Source organism: Homalodisca vitripennis, chromosome 7, assembly GCF_021130785.1.
Source record: "Homalodisca vitripennis isolate AUS2020 chromosome 7, UT_GWSS_2.1, whole genome shotgun sequence".
In the NCBI taxonomy this organism is placed as follows: Eukaryota; Metazoa; Arthropoda; class Insecta; order Hemiptera; family Cicadellidae; genus Homalodisca; species Homalodisca vitripennis.
Window position 1 is genome coordinate 126,322,637 of NC_060213.1, and position 22,875 is coordinate 126,345,511.

A 22,875-nucleotide genomic window follows, 5' to 3' on the forward strand; every position below is an offset into this window, starting at 1 on the left:
TTTAGATATCAATATCAACCGTAAGCAGGTTTTAATGGTGATCTACCTTATTTGACATTTTGACTCCGAAATAGGTTTGATCCCATCAACACGGGATAATCATGTCTCTAGTTCTTTACAATATCAATTTTTATAACTACTAACTTCATACTTATCCAATCACAGATTTAAAGTTAATAGTTTCATTTTTTTGAATATTAGGTAATCTCTAATTAGGCAAGTAACTGCTGGTGAAGAAAGTTTCCAGAAAACCTAAAACATACACTAAATATCTCATTGGAACATTTTTTTGGGAGAATTCAATCCCCAAATCTTCCCTATTCCTAATTTTGTACTGGTCATTCCACATTTCCCCAACAAAATCTCTCAAATTCGACATATACATAAATTATCTTATTTTCTTACATTAAACATGTTAAAAAATAAATAAATGCACATTAATACATAACAATACAGGTAACAACCTAAATTCTAATTTTCAAGGCTAGACAGGACAACAACACTTATTATAAATATCAATTATCTCATACTGGATTAAGAACAGTTCATTAAAAAAGGTTAGAACTGTTACTGGACTAACAAACCATTAACATTATGATGATCGGAATATTAAATTGTCATTTTTAGTGGAAAAATTCATTTTGAGACAACCTCCGATTAAATTAAAAAGTTGGACTTTTAGTTTTCAAATAAAGTAAGAAAGATGCCTTCTTTCGCACTATTAATTAGCTGGGATTTAGGAAAGCCTATCATTGGTGGGGCTGGAAAGATTTAATTTCTTTCGTCTGCACGATATCTTGAAAACGAATTGACCTATAGACTTGAAATTGTACATGCCTCATTTCTATATGAGGAACACTGAGTTTAATGATGGTCCATTTCACCCTATGGAATCTGGCTGAGCGTTAGCAAATATTTTTATTAGTCTTATGGGTAACCAAGATAGCAACAATAAAATAGCAGAATAAATAAATCTGTAAATAAACTCAATACATCCAAAAGAAATTCTAAGTTGTAACAATTAACTCATGCAGCCTATACATTTCTACACAAATATAATTGTACAAATTATTGTTGTGTAGCCTACTTTTATTATTTAAACACTGGTATGAAACCTAATTTAATGAAAAAAGTGAATGTATTATGTGGCAAGGTATGTTAAGAAAGATTTCATATGTAGACTTCAACTTTTGCATGAATCTGCATTTCTAATTGAAAGAGTTCTATGATGTACATTTTATATTTACGAAATGAGCTAAAGATTAGAAATTTTGCACGCAACCACAGCAAAGCCTGTTACGACAAAACATATTGTGGTGTACTTCTACCTTGTTTTAAGTTGTGCGAAGACAATAGAAAACTCAACAAAGTATCAACTGAAGTGAAGAAAACTAATATATCTGTAATATTGTACACCGAGCTCATGGCCGATGTTGAACTTCATTGGTAACTTTCAGATCACAGCGTTTTCTTCAGTTGTTCCTCATCGAGTCATTCCCATTCTCCAATATTACAATGATATAGAATTATAGTAATGACTATCTGGCCGACTGTCTATTGGTCAGTCGGTGTGGAGGATGCCGAGGGTGTCATGGTGTTGTATTCCGTACGGCCGCAGATGATAGATCAGGTACTCCATCACGTACATCTGCTGTGGAGAGATGTAGTGGAACGTAATGGCTAGGTCCGAGCAGCAGTCCATACCCTAAAAACTCCATTGATTACAAAAAGTTCCAACATTTTCAAAAATTTTCTCTAAACAGTTGATTCTTATGTAGGTACCAGATTACCAGTCTGATTATTTCTATAGGGTCATTAAGAAATATATTTTTTTTGTCTCCATAGGAAGGAAGGAAATGTCGGGGGTAAGGACTGAATAAAAATTTAAGTAAACTAGATAAGCCTAATTACAACACTTAACTGCTGTATTTAAAACAAGTTGGATTGCTGCTTTAAAAACAATTTTTATTTTTGGATTTCTTGGGGGAGGGGAGGGTTTCTGTCACCCTCAATCTTCCATAGTTACGTCACTGGTCTGTGTCATGTTTTGGTTTACAGTCTCAGGTATGTTTGTATTTTTTATGTACAACTTGCTGTTAATTTTTACTTTTGTTTGTTCATCGTCATGTGTTTTTAATCATTTAAATCCTTGCATGTTCAATCTTATATTTTTGAATTTGGCATTAAAGAAGCTTGCATAGAGTAACACAACTTTGTGAAGTCTATGGCTCTGTTATCCTTACAACTTAATCTAAAACTTAAAAAGCGTAATGTAGTGATTTCCACTTTGCGGTGTCCATGCCAATTTTTTTTATATTATCTAGGTCTCTTCAGGTTTTTCAAACTTTATTTTAAAATTTTTTTGTTTTTAAACAAGAAACAATTACAATTATGGCTTTTTCTTATGTGCTAGAGGCTAATGGACAACTTAATTAAAATTTCATTATAATACACAGCTCAATGACATTTGAAATATTATTTATCCAATAAATATTTTTCAAATTTATCAATATTAATTTTTTTTACAGTTCTTGATGATGTGTACCTTATCAAGGACATGCGCTCTATCACTGCTGATGTTATGTAGTCTACCTAATAACATACACATCGGACTTTCGTAAAGCGCGTCATGTGTTTGATTGGATACACGTTGTTATACATTTCCTTATTACGATTTTAGTATTTCTATGTTTTGGTGGTTTGGTAAGTGTGATCCAGCACTTAAATAAATACCTTAGAGTGTTGTGTACATTGTCGAGAGGACGACTGTTTAATTTTAAGGTAAATTAATTTTTTAAGTACCCCTTGGAGGTACATGGAGAAGCATTGAAAAAAACACTGCAACTGTGTAAAATTGCGAAGCCTACATACATTTCCCATTATACTTAGACGTTTAACGTAAAAAAAGCTATTACGGTTTTTTGCCATTATTATTGAAAAACTCAACATTGTTGTGAAAGTGTTAAACACCTGGTTAAAGAAAAAACTTAATCATAGATTTTTTTAACAAAGTAAAATGTGTATAAATGTCACCTTTTAACATCCTCTATCATCAAAAATAAATTTTAGGTGAAATAAAAATTATAAACTACTAAATGGCACGATTTTACTGTACTGTCAGAGTTCACTTACATCAGTGGTATTGTAGTAGATGTAGGACCAGTACCAGAATCCCGGGTCCAGGTGTGGGATCAGGTGGTTTTCTGGGCTAAACGGGAAGAACCGACCACGCTGGTACTGGTCCCGGGAATCCATAGCCACCACTCCCACATTTTCCAGGCAAACACCTTTAACATAGTTCTTCTCTGAGTAATTGTAAAAGAGGAATAATTAGGTATTTTGTGGATGGCTATTGAAAATTATGGTTACAAATTTAATCATAATAAAATTTCAAATGGACTGAAAATCTATAGCATTGGCTGATTAAAATGTGATAGGACAAAAATGTATCTCCGATGTTTTTAAATTGGTGCTCAAAACCTTCATACTGTTTCATGAAAACCGATGCAAAAATATCATGAGTAGTAAATAAACCACTCAAATAAAGACATCATGTTTTGTACCCACCTAACTGATTTCGATAAATTGGAGAATAACTGAGAATACAGGTTTTTACTGTGTATGTAAATATTGATTTTATTTAAATTCTCTATAGTTTGTTGGATGCAAGCATTAAATATTAACTATCTTATTATGTAACGAATAATTTTTTAAGGCCATCTTTATGTTACTTTAAGATATTTTGGTTTTTTTTTTTCTCCTTTATTACATGAACATAAAGTACAGTAATAGTGTCATACAGAATTCAAAATGTCATACAAGTAAAAATGGTCACATATTTTATGTCATTCAATATTAGTGCAGTTCTTTCTCAGCTTGGCGTTGTCAGGAACTCTTCAAGGGTGTATATTGGTCTTTTCACTAGGTAGTCTTGAAGTCCTTTCTTGAGTCGATTTCCTGATAGGTTTCTGATGTTTTCTGGGAGCATATTTTTGAGTTTTCTACCAATGTATGATGGTTTTTTACCAAAAAGAGCAGTGCGGTGTTGAGGCAATATGTATCTGGAAGCATTACGGGTATGGTAGGAGTGGACGTCACTGTTGGTCTGGAGGTTTAGTCTGTCAACATGTATGATTGTTTCAAATATGTAAAGAGCCGTTACTGTTAGTATACCCAGAGACTGGAAGGCTTGTCAACAGCTTTGAAGTGGTTCCAGTCCAGCTAGAGTCCTAACTGCTTTCTTTTGTAAAATGAGCACTCTATTAAGGTTTCCAGCAGAGCTGCCCCAGACAACCAGTCCATATCTGATATGTGATTCCACTAATGTGTAATAGGCAGTTTTTGCAGCTTCTAAAGTTCCAATCCATTTGATTCGTTTTACTACATACAGTCCTATGCTCATTTTTTTGCAGGTGTTATTTACTTGTTCTGTCCATGAAAGCTTGTTATCTATTGTGATACCCAAAAACTTGACCTGATTACCTACTGATGTATTGGGTAGACTTGGTGTTTGGTCTTTTTTCCTACTGAAATGCACTTGAGTTGTTTTGTCGGGGTTTAGTGCTAGGTCATTATATATAAAGCTTTGGAACCCTGTTTTAAAACTAAAAAATATGCTTTTTGTCTACCCTTCATTTAGGTTTAAATAAGAGAATCACAAATATTACAATGATGTAGATAAATTATCATGAGTTTCGAATTTAAAATATAAAAACACAAATGTACCAATGCTGAACAAAGCAATATAAAACAAATGTTCTTAAGAATCGTTTTTTAAAGCTTTTACAGAAGAAACACAAGCATTCATAAAATTATCGGAAAGGTATAGCAATGTTTTATGATTCACTGTAACTAATAATAAGAACAAAGTTTCCCTTTAGACATTTATATTTTGTGTAAAGTCTTTCAAAATCAACCATTTGATCTTCAAGCTCCTTTACAAATTAAAAAAAAAAAAACAAAAAACAAAGTAACTCTCATGGAATGAATGAGTTTGGATAACCCCTGAGTGATAAACATTCATGGTTTGCATGCCCTCAGAGTGGTGAACTTTTATATTTTGCCACTAGTGTGAGGAACTCTCATGGTTTGTGTGCCACTAGTGTGAGGAACTCTCATGGTTTGTGTGCCACTAGTGTGTGGAACTCTCATTGTTTGCGTGCCACTAGTGTGAGGAACTCTCATGGTTTGTGTGCCACTAGTGTGAGGAACTCTCATGGTTTGCGTGCCACTAGTGTGAGGAATTCTCATGGTTTGCGTGCCACTAGTGTGAGGAATTCTCATGGTTTGCGTACCCCTAAAGTGCTGAACATTCTGTTTTGTTTAGAAAAGGTCTCAGTAGGAATCATCTCTATGGCAGCTATATGAATATTTTGATGGTGAGCAAGCTCTCCAGTAAAACTGTGGGAGGGAGCTGTGAAGGATCTGGTACAGAAGTCATTGGGCAAGAGAATACTTCGTCACCGAGACCCTTAGGATCTATTGTGACATAATCCTGAATATGGACAGCCCAGGACATTTTGAGGCTTTTGATAAGCCCCAAGACGTCCTTTGGAGCTAAAGATTCCACTTCAGTAGGTTTAATAAATACCCTGTAAAGATTGTTTCTGCATAGAGAGCTTCCTACAGAAGTGACATATGTCCGACTCATATATTCCCGTCTTGTACAGGTGGTAGCTGATTTCCCAATATCCAGTCAACAGATTAGAGAATAATCTGATGTTTGGCTTTCAGAGTCCAAGAATTATTTCATTGTCAGTCGATAAGGGGTCTAAGACAGCTTTGACTTGACTCGGATTGACCTCCAAGAAAAGGTTCCAGACCTGTGTCACGTGCCATAGCTGTATCTCGCCAACCTATCCACTGTCTCATTCCTACAACCACTGCATGCCATGGTACCCACTAGGTATGGCAGTTGGTTGAATTAAAAGGCTTCGGTATTGTGTCTCCCAGTGACCTTAATTTTGGTTTCTTTCCTCTTACCTTTAATTTAGATTTTATTTCATGTTGTTGGCAATGATGTACAAACACAAAACAAAAGTCTTACCAACTTCCACATCCTCCGCTCCATATGCTCCAGGTCTGCACTTAGTTTTGTCTGGAATGGCCTTAGAGACTAACCTCGATACGGCCTCCTTGCTCAAAACGTACCCTGGGAATATAAAATCCTTTGTTTAACTAAAGTAACAAATATTACAACATGAGCATTATGTGAATGTTGAGTTTAGCTCCAGTTCAACTTCCTCTTAGTGCAGCATCTGGAACCTGAGACTTAACTCCTGGAATCTGGAGTCATGTTCGTCTGAAGAGATTCAAAACAATTCAGCGACGAAGAAGCTGAAAATGAACTTTGGTGCACCTGATGAGACAATGAGAATACCTCTTCACCTAGATTACACTATATTTTTATATTCTGTAGTCTAGGTGATATAAAGAGTTCGTTCTGAGCTTCTTCACCGACATTTTTTGATCCCTTCAGATGAACATGGCTCCAGATTCCAGGAGTCAAGTCTGTGACAGCGTCAGATTCCAGACACTCTCTAGGAGTAAGGTGAACTGGAGCTTAACTCAACATTCACATTGAATCAACCCTTCATACCATAGCTATGAGGACTAAGCAAAAAAATCATTTTGACCACATAAAGTCAAATACAATTTTTGTTCTAGGTACACTGCCAGTGATGATAAGTTCTAACCCAACCTCAAATATTATAATACTGTACCTTCTTCTCTTGTAATATTTCACACCTATGTTCACAAGTAAAGCTTTAAAAGTTGGTTCTAACTTCACATAAATGTGAAGTTTTACGACAGTAAACACGTACCTTTCTGATGATATTTTGAATGAACTTTATAGACATTTAATTTGTATTTATCATTTAACTAGTAAATAATAACATTTGGGAAACATAAATTTTAATCTTAAGAAAATATTATTGTTGCAGCTATAGTATAAACTTTTTATAATTATTATCTTGCACGATTGGGACTTCTTATTTGAAGTCTTTTAAAATAAAATTCTGTCTATTGTGATATATCAGTTAAACAATGAAGAATTAACTAACCCCTGGGACAGTAACTCAGATGTAAATATTCTAAATCGAACAACCAGTAACTTCTGAATGAATACATGTTCAGCACGTAGTTGAATTAACCTGAATAAAATGTTTGATATTAGCTTTACGACTTCTGGTTTCATTGGTTTGTGGCACTAAACTCATCTTATTTTGTGTCACTCATGGGTTTTATTCATTTAAGCGTACCATAACAAATATTTTTGAAATATTTCGGAGTTTCTGGTAGTGAAGAGTTTCACACATTCAGAAGTACAGTGCATACCACTTCTTAAAATTTTGTATTTTAACTCTTCATTCTATTAAGGTAGACAGTAGTCTTAAATATTTTTTAATGTATTAATTTACATGTTGATCCAATGTATGATTAATAACCTACAAATATTTCTTTAAAACCCATTACCAAAACCCAACAGGGATGATCACTTCTGGCTGGTTTATACCTTCCAGTTGAACCTACCACTGGGCATAGCAAAAACCGATGTGTCACTTAAATTTGGGCAACCCTATGGATGTCCAGGAGCGGCACATCACTAACCGCAAATGTCAAGATTCTGGGGTTCAAGGGCAATTCTATAGGTCTAGTCTACTGCAGGAGATGACTGTTGGAGTTGGTGGAGTTTGTTCCCTAAACTCAGAGGTTCTTGATAGCCTCAACAAGGGTGTGCCACCCCCTACCTGCTTTGACTGGAGACGCTGGTTCAGAGCTGGCCTCCCCTTCTTCCGGGGAGACATGACTTTGAGATTTAGTGACCTAATTCTTTCTCATGAATCTTGATTAGAGGCGGCCCCTACCCCCTAACTTTATCCATCCTGAATATCATGTCACTACGGAAGCAGTGCTAAGGTTCTTATAGGACTAAGTGCAATTTATAAGCTTCTTGTCCTAAGAGAACAAAAAAATAAAAAACTTCAATCATTTTGCAAGAATACTTATTTATAAGTTATGAATCAAAAATAAGAATACAACCTATTTTATTACAATATAAGTATAAAACCAATTTGTTACTTGAATATTAATATTACTAAAGAACATACAAATACAAAATTACTTCAAAATACAAAATACACTATTGGCAATCTCTTTTAAAAAAATGCATGTTTATGTCTTTGGATGTGGTGGAAGAAAACTTTATTAGAATAAAAAAAGGTGTCAAACCTGTCAGTACCTGCCCCACCGCTCATGTAGCCTTGCTTGACATACGGCTTGAAGCGACAACCGAAATAGAGAGGGTCTGAGCTATTGTAGTTATACAGTAAGTAGCGAAGGTTCTCCATGATGACATACCTGTACACATTATCACATGATAATCATGAAGGCGATATGTGATGTAATTTAAATTCAGTAATGAAGTGAAGGCTTTTCAACTTAAGATATCAAGTACTACATATTAGTAAAAAAAGACAAAACTAACAAGTTTAGTAAAATTATTTTTGAAATTTTCTCTTTTACACTGTAACTAAACATTACTATCTTGAGATATTTTGTTCTCCAATACTATGTACAAAGTATGTATCTTTAACGTGGTCATGACGGGTTTTTTTTGGAAAAAGACCATTGGAATTGTTACAAAAATTAAAAAATAGTATCTTGTAGAAATTTTTATACTCTATGTAAAACAGCTGATCCCTATCAAAAGACAAAATGTTTGTTGTTCCTGGCTTGTGCAAGTCTACCATTAAAGTGTACTTGCATTGACGGATTTCAATGAAACAAGTACCGTTGGAATTGTAATGAAATTTTTCATATAATTGGTGTCTATTAAGTTTTTTATAACTGTACTGGTTTTTTCTAATTTGCCTTTAAAATTGGTTTATATTAAAGAATATTACACAATTACTTTTATAACATTTTCTCTTATCTGTTCAAACTTTAGTTTAACTACTTTTATAGATAATAATGTTTGTACAAAATTGCGGCTAGTGGCTAAACGAGACATTTCTCACCTATGAATACTATCAACCACTGAAGTTTGTGACACCTTTTTGAGAACAACCTGCATATAGATGCCTTATAAACATATTATGAATTGGATTGTTAATACCAATGGTCTGAGAAGTTACAGGAATGAATTCGTTGGTAGAAAAAAGTATTATGTTTAATTTTTTAGACTGTTTTATGGTTCTTCATATTTGACGTATGCAAACTAGAAAATGCAGAAAATATTTCTTTAATATAACTTCTCCAAAGTTTACATTGTTGACTTACGTGTCGTCGTCTGCCTTGAGAACCCAATCGTAGTCCCGACTGTGATGCTCATAGACATAGGTGAAGGCAGCTTTCGTCTTGGCCCATAGCAGCTCATGACTTTCTAGTACGTTCAGTATAACCACCGGCAACGACGAGTCTGTACATATCACGAACAATTTATTAACTCTAAATTCAAGTTCTCCCTCACCATACATCTCACTGATCTTCCTACCGGCCAATGATATTCAACCAGTACAATTGTTGAAGATTTAAGTGTGCAATCAACGTTAAAGCCCTGCAACACTTAAAAAAATAATATCGGAAAACAACAGAGTACAAGTAGTGAATCCCACAAATATAGGTGACATGCCATATTATGTTAGCTAACAACTTGCCCAAGTCGATTTAAAATACCACCATAAAAACACACTATAGGTACTTTTCCTTTATCCAATATATTTAGTGGATATTAAAAACATATGTAGACTAGACTGAAAACGTATTGAAACACATATTTAATTGACAGTAACGTACCGTTGGCAGAGCTCATGAAAAGCAGAGTGTTACAGCGTTTTCCCCAAGTGGCCAGCACATGTTTAGCCTTAGTCTGATGGTTGGCCGGAGAAGTCATGATCCAACACAACACTCGCACCTCTTGTGCCAACCGTTTTGCAACCAGATCTTCATCTAGATAACAAGTAACTATTTTAATACATAGGTCTTCAAAAATCTACTTATGGTTAGATTTTGTTTAAGTACATTTTCCTTCCAGAATATTTAACTGAACATTGAGGTTCACGATAAAAAAAGGAGACATTGAGCATTATGAGACTCTATTTAGTTACAGAAATAAAACGAGTAACAGTAATGGCGACAGTAGGTACCTTTGTGGAAGTCCTCGTGTGGAGAGTGCAGGGCCACTTCCCCCTTTAGTGGTGGAAGACCAGCCATATCAGCGTGACTGTGCGGGTCTCCTAGTCTGTCTACTGCCTGAAACCTGCCGTAAAAATTATCTTACCAGTAATAACTTGAGATGAGTAAAGAAACTGAAAATCACACAGAGGGAGAGGTGGATTAGTGGTGGAAGGCGGTTCCTCTCAGACACTAGTTTTTTGTATTAACTACAATTCCATTAAAACATCACCTTTTAACTTACCTATATGAGCGTGACTCATTTTCCTTTCAATAGTCTTATTTTAATGCAGGTTTGTTTCTCCCAAGGACCAAAATCTTAACGTTGTTCTCTAGCTATTGCTGTGCTCCTTGCTTTAGTACTGAAGAGTAATCTTTTAGTGCAGCAAATACAGAGTAAATTAACAGCAGAAATTAATGACAGCTGGATTTGACAGGAGATAACTGCCTCAAATGTGCAATCAGTTGCTTACCTCTACAGAGTTTCTTTATCTATCTCAGGAAAGTGGATGTCTCTGAGGCCGTTCTTGTGTGAAGAGAGAGGTCATATTTCCAGATCTTAAATGACTGACAAAATATATCTACTCATCACTCTGCTGCATGGTATAGAGGTAAATCTTTGGAAGTGTTCATGCCATACTTTGATTCATACCACCTGTTTCCAGCAATGCAGACCTGGCTTGTGACTCAGCACTTTGATGATGACGTGGAACTGCAAGAAGGTGTGACTGCTTGGTTAAAGTCTTAGGTGGCCAAATTTAATAAAGCTGGAATTTCAAAGCTAGTTCACCGTTATGGTAAATGCCTAAACTTGTATGGTGACTATGTTGAATAATATTATTTTAGTGTCACTTTTAACTGTATATGATAACACTTTCTTTTACTTTGTTTTTTGTTTTTATCAAAACGTAATCTACTTTTTAGATAGCCCTCGTACTAAAAATATTGAAAATACACAAGTATTAAACTTAGAATAAAAAAGCACACAATAATAGATAAATATTGATGGTTGCAGAAAAATATTGAGAAAAAATAAATCTATTTACATTGATTAAATTTATCCTGTACTTAAGCAAAAACAAGTATAGCATACTACATATTAAAAAGTACAGTAAGATAAAAAAAGAAATTAAATACAAGAACATTCTGAAAGCAAATTCATCTACTGTGATAGATATTTTGGGGAGTTGATTTTTCATGAATTAATTTAATCTCCTTACATACTATTATATCAATAACTCTCACCACTTTGGATTATTGTGGAATTCTGGGAAGAATGGGGAGTGTTCTAAGATCAGATAAGTGCCTGTGAAGCCGATTGCAAACCCAGTGAAAACGGTGATAAATGTTCGTCTGGCTGGATTCACTCCCAGACCTGTTTTGAACATTTCATTTTTTACGTGAGCTTTATCAATCCTAAAAGTAAAACTAAATATTTACTTTCTACTTAAACAAAATATATAGGGAAGAAAGTATTGATTTCATTTAAATTTATTTTCAAGTAGAGATAAAAATTATTTTAGGTCTTTAATATTACAAAAAGTGGCATTTAAAAAATTGGTACCGGTATGCCTTTTTATATAAGGAACTTACGGATATACTACTGGAGTGGTTTGCTAAAATTTGTTGTAAGGGTAGTTCAATAATACACACAGACCAGTTTTTATATTTTACGGTTTTTTGCTTATAACCAAAATTATTCATTAAACATCTAGGTTACTATCCAATAAAATTACTTTTATTCAGACTTTTTCTATATACAATGAATAATATGTCAACTAAACACCACAAAAACTCAATAGAAATTCTTAATACATTCTCAACCAATACAAGATTTGGACAGATATCCAATTGAGAAACAATAAGAACCATATGACCACCAAATAACAAGCTTAATAAGCTTAAGCTTGTAATTTTAGTAACAAGCTTAGAACTTTATTATTTTTAAATGAAAACTGTAACTCATTTTACGAATAGTATACTACATAATTAGGTATAGGCTATATTTATATAAATTTCCAATAATGTAGGTAATGTTTTATTTCACTATTCATATGTATATAGCTTCTGTAGTCTTTAGTATATATAAGTATAATAATTTGTTTATTAACCATTTGCTCTTGTAAATAATATTAAGCATAGCAGTTGTGTGCAGTGAAAAGTTTCTGTTGAAACCATATCTAGTGATTAGTGTTTAGACGCCACGGAGAGCAGCCAGGCTGATAACAACTTGTACTGTCTTTCTGGACTCAGATAACAATCATGTTTTGTATTGTTGTCCACTGACCACATTACTTGTAGAAGTGGTCAGTTAATTCCAAGTCAGTCTTATGTTTTGTACAATGTACTATTATGATGGAATAAATTCATTTATCATTTATCATTTAAATATTTATTTAAGCTATTAAATACTAGACATATAGGTATAATATAAAAATTCCTAAAGATTGTGATCAAGAACATTATCTTATGAATTAATTATGCCTATGAATTAACATAAGGATCAAAATTTACTGCACCATTTTAATTAACATTTTAATAACAATTACTTAAATCTTAGAAATTACTCTATTGAATTTCATGGAATTCACAAAGATGTTTGTATGTAATATATGTAGCACTTCTTACTAGCTTGAGCCACAAGCAAATAAGTCAATAACAATTTACAGTTATTATACAAAAGCATTAAAATATGTTTCAATATAGGTACACAATCATTAGAAAGCTCAAACATTACAGGTTATGTAAGTCAGGTACTGCACAAAAAGGGATTAGTACACATCTTGTTGACAAATTACTTTAAAATCTTGAAAAGTCCTTTGATGACAAAAGCAGTCACTCGGAATATTCATTAATCTGAATGAGTGTGTGACATTAGTCATGTCTGCCATTAGTCAAACTTCAAATTTAAGTTTTGTAATTTTTGTTCTAATTGTCCATTAATTGATTAATATTATCTTTTTAATTAATGGCATACCTATGAGATCAATTTTATCATAGGTTTTCTGTGCTTGTTTAAAAAAAAAAAATTATGAATATTTATTCTAATAAAAGTCATCTGACATAAAATGCTTACTAATTTAAATACACAATATTTAACACTTTTACCGTATCACCGGTCTGTGAGACCGGAGGGGAATTTCATGTTTCTAAAATTGGCACTACTGGTGTTCGGTTTGCCCCCTCTACGCTCAGTAGCTGACAACCGGTCTCTCCTGAGCCGATTTTGATTGGTTTTAGTTTGTCTAGGGCGTTTGACCTTGAATCAGTCCAGATATTTTGTGAGCGCTACGGTCTACTGTACCGGATGATACGGTTACTGTAACTATTCTACCGGTCTGTCATACCGGGTGATACGGTTAAAGTGTGAATAGTTATTACGTGTTTGTATATATTAGTTTTTATGTTTTATTATAATTTGTTATACTTATGAGTGACTCGGAAATTTTAAGAGTGAACGAAGGAAGATTTAACGAGCAACTTTTACAACTCCTACATAACGTTGAAGGGGATGATAGTGACGATGAACCTGTTGACGATTCGGATGAAGATCCAAACTAAGTACTGTCTGATAACGAACTAAATCAAAGTAAAAGTGATGATAGTTTTGCTGTTGATGAACCCCAACTGGAAGATGAAGATACATCCACTATCGTGTCGAAAATTATTTGGTTCAGGAATCTGAAGATGACTTTTTTGGGGGAAAGATGGTAGCGTATGGTGCAGAAAGGAGCCACCCAAGCAGCGCAGAACACCACAACATAACATTTTGAGGAGACCATTACCCGGGCCTACTGCAAGAGCAAGAGCCTTAGGTAACAATCCACTCATTACAAGATTTGAATTCATAAAACGTCTGAACTTAAAACTTATAAAGCCTCACATGACAAGACGCCTAGAAATTCAAAATTTGCCAAGAGACATTAGACGCGTCATCACGGAGTACGTTGGAGAAACAGAAGCAGCAAATCCTAATGAACGTGTTCCTAGTGACAAACTGGAAAAATGGAAGACATGCTCCAAGTGCCCAGCTGATAAGGAAAGAAAAACCAATTACAAATGCGGTCAACCCATCTGTTTGGAGTGCAGCAGAAAGTTGTGCATTCCAGAAAGTTGTGTTAAGAATATCTAAAATCTGTGGATACTTTTTTTGTATGTACTTATACCTTTTTAAGTTTTAATTGCTTTGGTAAAAATGTATGTGTATTTCTGATATTTGTAAATACAGCTTTATAATATACCAGTATTCTAGAATATTATTTTCCATCCTAAATTCCCCAAATTATTAAATTTTATAATTTTTGCAATTATAAAAATTAAAAAAAATATTAATTGTAGTTTTGTTATCAGCAGGGAATAATTGTAAATATATTTTGTGTTTAAATCTGAACTAAAAAACAAGAATAGACCTAAAACAGCAAAAAACCTCCCTCAGGTCTGTGAGACCGGATGATACTGTAAGTGACTGTAATTTCATGATACGGTAAAAGTGTTAATGAATCATTAGGTTGTTGAAAGTGTTTGGAAGACTTCACTTATCACAGTGAAGTTTTATTAATTACACAGCCGTACGTCTGTGTAACACCTGTGTACACTCTGCCTGATTATCTCCTTAGTGAACAGGTGTCTTACTGTCCTACATTTACAGATTTCCTTGAGAAAGCTAATTTTTAACAGATTTTCTCAAAAATTAGTAAACAATTTCTTTCCTTTAGGATGCGTTTGTTATAATTGATGACATCTGATTTGGGTATTGGCAGTATTATTTTTTTCTAATTGTTTTTTGAAACAAAACACGTTTTTTCAATGTTTGGGTGTCACCCAAATTGTTGGTAAAAAGCAAATGTTTAGTGAGAGTCTTTTTAATTATAATCAGTTGCTTTAAATTAATAAACTATTTAAAAATGTGGTCCACACGTAAATTTGGAGGATTAATGTATTATTTGGACAATAGACAAAATTCTTTATTTGTAATCTTAGAGATCAGAATGGTGACACAACACAATAAAATTTTCAATTTGTTTCAAAGTTAATAGATACATCTGGTAAATAAATAGTTCTTATATACAAGTTTAAATCTTCTAATTGGTAGGTTTTACAATCAAGTAATTATTAATGTAAATTATCTTCTTCACTCCTCCAGTTTAAGAACTTATCAAGCAAGTAAATTGGCCGTCAAAGCTGACTTCAGCCCTTTTCCTTGCAGTGATTTAAGTTCTTCAGGAAGGAGATTAAAAAGTTTCCTGTCTGAATAAGAAGGTTTCTTCTCAAGAGTGCAGTATGTTGTAGTGGAAGATGGAAGTTTGGTGCATGGTGGGTATTGTATGAGTGAATGTTGTGGCCTTGTAGTAGTTGTTCTCTGTCTGCGTGGACGATGACTTCTCTGATATACAAGCCAATAATTGTTATCACACTCTGGCGAGGGAATGCACTCCTACACTCTCTCTTGGACCAAGGGTTGACACTATCCTGACTGCTCTTTTTTGTAATAGTAAGATTTTTCGTAAGTTTCCTGCTGTTGTACTCCCCCCTCCCAAAGATTAATAGACTGTATAAATAGATGGGACTCGAATAATGCATAGTAGGCAGTTCTCGTAGTCACAATATCACTGACTTGCGTTATCCTTTTTAAGATGTATAAGCACAAGTTAAATTTCTTGGAGAGTTGGTCAATATGATTGTTCCATGATAAGTTGTTATCTATAGTAATTAAAAGGAATTTCGTCTGACTTTCCATTGATACATCAGGTAATCCTGGATTGTCTTCTGGCCTTCTCCCAAAAGCTTTTTGTTTAGATTTCGCTGTGTTGATTACTAAGTAATTTTCATGACAATTCAGGTAGCCATATTTAACACAATGTAGAAGTTAACAGCCAAGTTGTTTGATGATATTTCAGACACTAAGAGTGTCGTGTCACCTGCGTACATCAGAGGAGTACAGTGTCTGCCGAAGTACTGTGGCATGTAATTTGTCAGAAGAATAAATAGGACTGGTACCAGTACAGAACCCTGGGGTACACCTCTGTTAATAGGCAGGGGGTCTAATCTTTTTGTTTGTAAGAAGCCTTTTTGCATATGTTGGATGTCAACAGTCTGGCTTCTTCCCTCCAGATAACTTCTGAACTATTCCTTGATCTTTCTTTTAACTTCAACTGTTCAAGTTTTCAGAGGATTAATTCATGCCCCAGACAGTCAAAAGCTTTGGTGATATCCAGCATAATGCTGTTTCATTGAGAATCAACATCAAATATTACATTGTGTATACCATTGTATATAATGTGTTATTGTAATATTTTCAAAAATAAATGATATTCTATTCTATTCTAATTATTTGGGCAACCATATTTTAGAAAAGAAATATTTATATTTCATGATAGAATGATATATTCTACATAATACATAAAACACACACACACACACACACACACACACACACACACGCGCGCGCGCGCGCACACACACACACACACACACACACATATATATGTTCTACTGATTGGCATGAACATCAGCATAATGACATATTACAAATATGTTTTAATTTAGATTTAGAATATTTGAATCTAAATATAAATTGGTATTTTTTATACCGTACAAAAGTGTACATAGTTGTTTTGATTAAGTTTTAACTTAAAATCCAGAATCCACACGGTTTAAGATAGCCTACACAAGATGTCTTTAAATGGTAAGAAAATCTGGTTTTTAAAACTGTTTAAATTGATTGAAATTAAATATTAGAAAGTTACAGTATTGTTGAGGCAACTACAGTATTGAGAGAATAAGTCTGTGAATACATACCACTAGACATTCACTTATGTAATGACAAAGAGAAAATAAAGTAAATCAATTAGTCTAGTCGTGATAGTAACTTCTCTACCTTAAGCCACTGGAAAGGAAATGACGGTTGTAAAAACAACAAGATAACCAATAACAGATAACAACTACCTTACAGTTCATTGCAACTAGTTTACGTTCAAGTATTATGTTTTTGGTGTTTCAAAATATTATTTTTCTGTTCTGGAAAAACCTTAAAAATGCCCTCTTAGTCTTGTTTTAATCCTAATACGGACAGTTGTTTTACTATAATTGGTAGGTTTGTTTGGGTGATTTGCAAATTTTTTGTAGTGTGTAGACATTTTTGTTTATTGTAAACCTATGTATATTTGATACCATTTTGTTCACAATGAACTAGTGAACTAGAGAATACTATAATGTATAATAGTATGTAGTACAAGTCAGTTATAAAAACCTGTTATAAAAAATAAAAAAAGTAGTGGAAGTATACATAGCAAAAGTAAAAATTATAATATAGCTAAAACGTTCATGCATTATAGTTGGATATGGAGTTTTTGAAAATATACGACACTATTGTACATAAAGTAGTACTTGAAAATAATTGCTACCATGGAAACATAAATTTCAACATGTAAAGCTAAACAATAAAAAAACAGGTTGATGACATAACAATATATTGTTATGTCATCAATAATATAATGCATGTGTGTCAATATATTGTTATGTGTTTTAAGATATATTAAGAATATATTCTTGACCATCTTAATACACATATAAAAAGATAAATCACTAAACGTGATATATATATATATATATATATATATATATAGCAATATAGCGATCATCACTTTGTTCATCCGTACATTGCAACTAATGCAATTTTTATATGCAGCACTTGGTCTTGTTTCCGTAATTGTTTTGAGGTATATATATATATATATATATATATATATATATATATATATATACAAGTGACCAAGTGCTGCATACAAAAATTGCATTAATTGCAATGTACGGATGAACAAAGTGATGATCGCTCTTTTACGGTAACTGTCACTGACATCGTAATTAAAGTAAGGAACAAAAGACATTATGTTATTCAGCTGTCCCATCATATTTCCTATGGTATACACATCACATAGTTTTTTTTTCTAAGAGATGAGAGTGAGCGATGCTAATCATCACAATATCTGTTGAATGCCAGGTTGAGGGTTACAAGTGAATTTAACCCTTTTGATCCCTATGTCCTTATTTTAGGACGTCACATGAAATCGCGTATGATCCAAACGTCCTATTTTTAGGACATCGCGTGAAATTGCATATGATCCCAACGTCCTACTTTTAGGACGTTCGGAAAAAAATATTTTTCGAATATAATAAATTGCAGTATAACTATAATTATTATATCAGAGTACTTGTAATGAACCGGCCTACAAAGTTACAGTAACTATCGATACTTTTTATTCGATGTGTCAACTATGTTTTAGTTTGATTAAGATGGCCGTAGATGTTTGGCCATGTTAAATCTTTTTCTTCTTGATATTATCTTAGCTATTTATAAACATATTGCAATGGGTTCTACTTCAATTTTATGTGTAATAATAAAAAACATATTGTTTTTGACCTAGGAATTTTTTGAGGCTTCTCCTTACCATGTAAAATTTAGGAATTATTTTTTTGTAAGTAAAAATTTTTTTACAAAAACTTTTTTTGTGCATGATTACAAAAGTTTAGTTTAAATCATGCAATACAGTGTACTTTGGAAAGTAAAAACATAAAAACTACATGAATTTTCATCAATAAATGAAAATTCTATGCAATTTTTAGCTAACGTCTAAACTCCTAGTAAAATGTGGCTGGGACTGGTGCAGATACCTCAGCGCCAAGAGCTGGGAATCTGGCAGATCCCCACACAAAAATCTTGGGATCAAAAGGGTTAATTTGTACATGATTTTGCTATTCAAACTTAATTAATAAAACATTTTTAGTAGTAATTTTAAGTCTAGAGGTCTCCTATTTTATTTATCTGTTTTAGTGCCAACGTCCATATACCATGTATTTTAAAATTCGACCATGAAAATTTGTTTACGTATTATAAATTTGTTGGTATATAAACAATCAGAATTAACCAAATTACAAGAAAAATATCTATAGTAATTTTGTAAGATTAATTAGATATTTAGTTTAAAATTTAGCGTAAAACACAAAAAAAGTAAAAATGAAGCTTTCTAAAAAACAACTTAACTTTTAAAGTTTTTAAAATATCAATCAATACTTTTTATATTTGTACTTAGTTTAGTTTTCTCTTTCAATTGATATTTTGTTTTATAGTGGAATAATTTTTCAAGTTGCTATTTCTCATGTGAAACTGAAAAAAATATACACTGTAAATAGATATTTTAAATTAAATGAAATATCAGATTTGTTAATTATTTTCCATTGCACTTAACAGTGTTGTTTCTAAATACATTTCTTTGAATTAAAATGTTTAATTATTTGAAAACAAGACCAAAGCATATATTTTGTAAGTCAAGGACACGAATTAAGGAAATATACTAGCATATGTTTAAATAGTTGGTTGTACTCTTATTATAGATTCATTTTTTATTAAAAGAATTTTCAGTATTGCCTGGTTTCTTAACCTATTATAACTGTGCATAGTGTTTTACTTTTAGAAGTAGAGTTGGCAGAAATGTAACTTCTAGTGGGGGTCTTCAAAGAATAGAATATCCCCCATCCCTTTTAAAATGAAGTTTCAAATCAATGTTTTTTTTTAGATTTAAGAATTTTTTAGGAGTCACAGGGGTCATGACTTCTCCCCAAATACTTTTTACATTTTGTTTAATTTACAGGTAAACTTTTAGGCTCCAAAATGTACAGATTCTGATGGGCCAAAAAAGAGCTCTAAGAACAGCGCTGAATTTAAAAAATGATCATACCGTAAGACAATATTTTATTGAATTGAAAATTCTAACAGTCTACAGTTTATATATACTGCAGTGTATAATGCTGGTAAAAAAATATTAACGAGTTTATAACAAAGGAAAATATTCACGATTGTGACAAGAAATAAAAATAATTTAGTATTACCTTATCACAAATTAGTTATTTGAAAAACAAACATCCTACAATGGTGTTAAGTTTTTAAAACTTATTCCAATCAATTAAAAACATTAACAAAGAAAAAGTGTTTAAAACGTTTCTTAAAAATGTCTTTGTTGAAAATTTCTTTTAGTCTAGAAGAATTTTATAATTTATAACAACTGGATCTATAACATATCTATAACATTTATCTGACAGAATAGTTTAATTATGTTCATAAGAACAAATAGCAAGATTTATACTTCATTTCTCTTTATAAATAGTAGCTACTTGCATTTATATTAATTTATAAATGTAATTTATGACAAATATATTTTAGTTTTCTAGTATCGTAACAAGCCTTGACACTATTCATGTTAACATATTGTAACAACAAATGAATAAAGATGATTTGAATTGTACAAAAATGTGTTTCAAATGTGTGTTTATAAAATTTCCCAGACCCCCTCTTTTGATAACCCTCAAATACCCCAGTTGTAAACGCCCCCCAAACTGCAAGCTAAATCCGACCCTGACTACTACCGTTTGCAAATTGACATGGCTTCGGTTAGCGTTCTGTCACGTTTATCTGCAACATTAAATTTTATGGTGGTAAAACATAACAAGCTATTTAAATGAACACATTATACCATTGCTATGGCTGTTTACCCACCTGTCACATTAAGATAACACACAAGGCTGCAGTGTTTACTGAAAGAATTTTAACAAAAGTAAATTATTTTTAGGAAGTACTCAAATTTTGTTTATACTGAATAATAAGTTCTTATAGAAATTATTAATTTTTATGGAACTAAAGGGAAAATTACACTACACTTTTTACATATGTCCTAATACAGAACAAACCTATAAAATTTTAGTTTTCAAAAACATTAACTACTGACTTTGTACAGAAATTAAAAAAAAAAACCGTTGTTTTGCATTACTTAGAAAATGTATTTATTCGATACAGATTTCTTTTGCATATAGACTGAACGTGTTATATGAAATGTAACACCATATTGTGTAATCATTTATATACTAATTCAACAAATAGTTTAAAAACTTAACTAATTTTATGAACTAAAAAATAAACAAGCACTAAAACCAACAAGCGAGGTAAAGTTTCTAGAGTAGTGAATAGATGTAAAGACAAACCGTGAGACAGTCTGAGCATCTCGACCTGTTGACTGACAACTAACTGATTACACTTATCTCCCCCCCCTCCCCCAATACCAATCAACTAATCAGATCAAACAGAATATGCCGCGAGGTAAGAAATGAGGCACCACTGTGTTGCTATAATTTTTAATTTGTTGCCATAAACCACATTGCCTTTTTTCCACAATTTGTTTTCACCCGCACAATTTATATAGTTGTGCTTGGACACTGAAGTGTTACAAATAACACATCTGTGGATAACCAAGATTTCAGAATCCACAGTTGTAAATGTTTTTAATATTGATTCAAAACTAAGCCCCTTAAAAAAGTTATTTCACGCCGTTTTTAAAACTTTGATTATGAATGTTCAACATCTATTTAATCAAATTCGCAAGTGTCTGCCAAAAACTAATTTTGTATTGGTGATAGTCTTTTAATAGAACTGTTATATTTACTGGGTTTTAATTTATTTTTAACCGTAATATATAAAACAAATTTAATGATTCTCTCAGAATATTATAAATTAGACTTCCCAGCCGAATTTAATCAGACATTTCAACAAACTCTTACTATTTGTACAGTTTTAGTCATTGTGTGAATTGCATTATATTTATAAAAGATGGAACATTTTATAGTTCTTGAACTTAAACTTTTAGGGACACATTTTTTTGCCATATTTTCAAGCATTGAACTAAAATAGTTGAAGAATCGGTATAAATTATAAGTAAATTTGTTAATTATAAAAGTAAATAATAATAATATTTTCAGTATCTAAGTGAAAATACCCTATATTTATTAACTGCAACAACATTCATTTGGACCAAATTAGTTCATTTTTTATCGTTGCTGTTGCTTATGTACACATGTAGGTATGGACATTTTCCAAAAAAACTTATTTGAATTGGTGTCCCAAAAAAATTTACAATTAGAGTAAAATTGAACTCTATTTGCCCCTAAAATACTTTTTCTATATACTATCTTGGGTGAGAATGTTAAATTATATCGCTGTAAATGTTAACTCAATATTTAACAAAATTGTTTTTAGTTTTATGAGATGACATAAGCATACAACATGAACATAATCTTGTTGAAAAAATATTATTTTTACCTCTGACTTGACTTTTGACAGCAATTTATTCTTCTAATTTAATTTGTATGACCATTTATTTAAAAATGACAGTGATTAAATCAATAATCAGTAAAACTTAACAAAATCCTCATCAAGTGTACAAACTAGAACAGAACAAGGTCTTTATTGCCATAATAAAATTATGGTTTGCTACAATATAATTTAACATTGCATACAACAATTATAGAATGTTATGTATTGTGATAAGGATTACACAATGATGATAAGAATTATTTAATTTTATAAACTTCTCATCCACATGAAGCTAGCAGGCCAATTAAGTTTTTGAATTGTTTCCACTGCTTATTAAAAATAAGTCAATTAAAATTACCTTTACTGTGTTTATTGTTTTTATAGGAAATTACCATGTCGATTCTACATTTTTTTTCTGAAACATTGTTCGTATAATTTTGAAACACATTGATTTTATTATTCTTACACAGAAGCTTCCATTTAAAGATAGATACAGTGTAAAGGATTCAACCATCATTTAAAATAAGTAATCAATATATAATTATGAATAATAAACTGTAATT

General features: G+C 32.2%; 1 protein-coding gene across 2 annotated transcripts; it reads right to left on the reverse strand.

The window, feature by feature from the left end:
• Nucleotides 1-936: 936 nt before the first annotated feature.
• LOC124366276 (glycoprotein-N-acetylgalactosamine 3-beta-galactosyltransferase 1-like) lies at nucleotides 937-21,254 on the reverse strand. 2 transcript variants are annotated; one of them, XM_046822683.1, is made up of 9 exons: nucleotides 21,208-21,254; nucleotides 11,422-11,551; nucleotides 10,149-10,261; nucleotides 9,799-9,951; nucleotides 9,283-9,421; nucleotides 8,243-8,361; nucleotides 6,047-6,151; nucleotides 3,133-3,287; nucleotides 937-1,705 (listed from the first exon to the last, which is right to left on the reverse strand). In XM_046822683.1, the coding sequence occupies exons 1-9, from the start codon at nucleotides 21,224-21,226 to the stop codon at nucleotides 1,562-1,564; spliced, it is 1,077 nt and encodes a 358-aa protein (XP_046678639.1). In that variant the 5' UTR covers nucleotides 21,227-21,254; the 3' UTR covers nucleotides 937-1,561. The 2 variants fall into 2 exon arrangements, with proteins under 2 accessions (XP_046678639.1, XP_046678640.1); XM_046822684.1 differs by lacking the exon at nucleotides 6,047-6,151.
• Nucleotides 21,255-22,875: the final 1,621 nt, after the last annotated feature.

What these genes read in the sequence shown, in the direction of transcription:
- LOC124366276 (XM_046822683.1), bottom strand. An exon ending in ACACGAGGACTTCCACAAAG is followed by an intron (nt 9,952 to 10,148) that starts GTACCTACTGTC and finishes CTTGTTATCTAG; the next exon opens with ATGAAGATCTGGTTGCAAAA. An exon ending in CTACATGAGCGGTGGGGCAG is followed by an intron (nt 6,152 to 8,242) that starts GTACTGACAGGT and finishes TTATATTCCCAG; the next exon opens with GGTACGTTTTGAGCAAGGAG.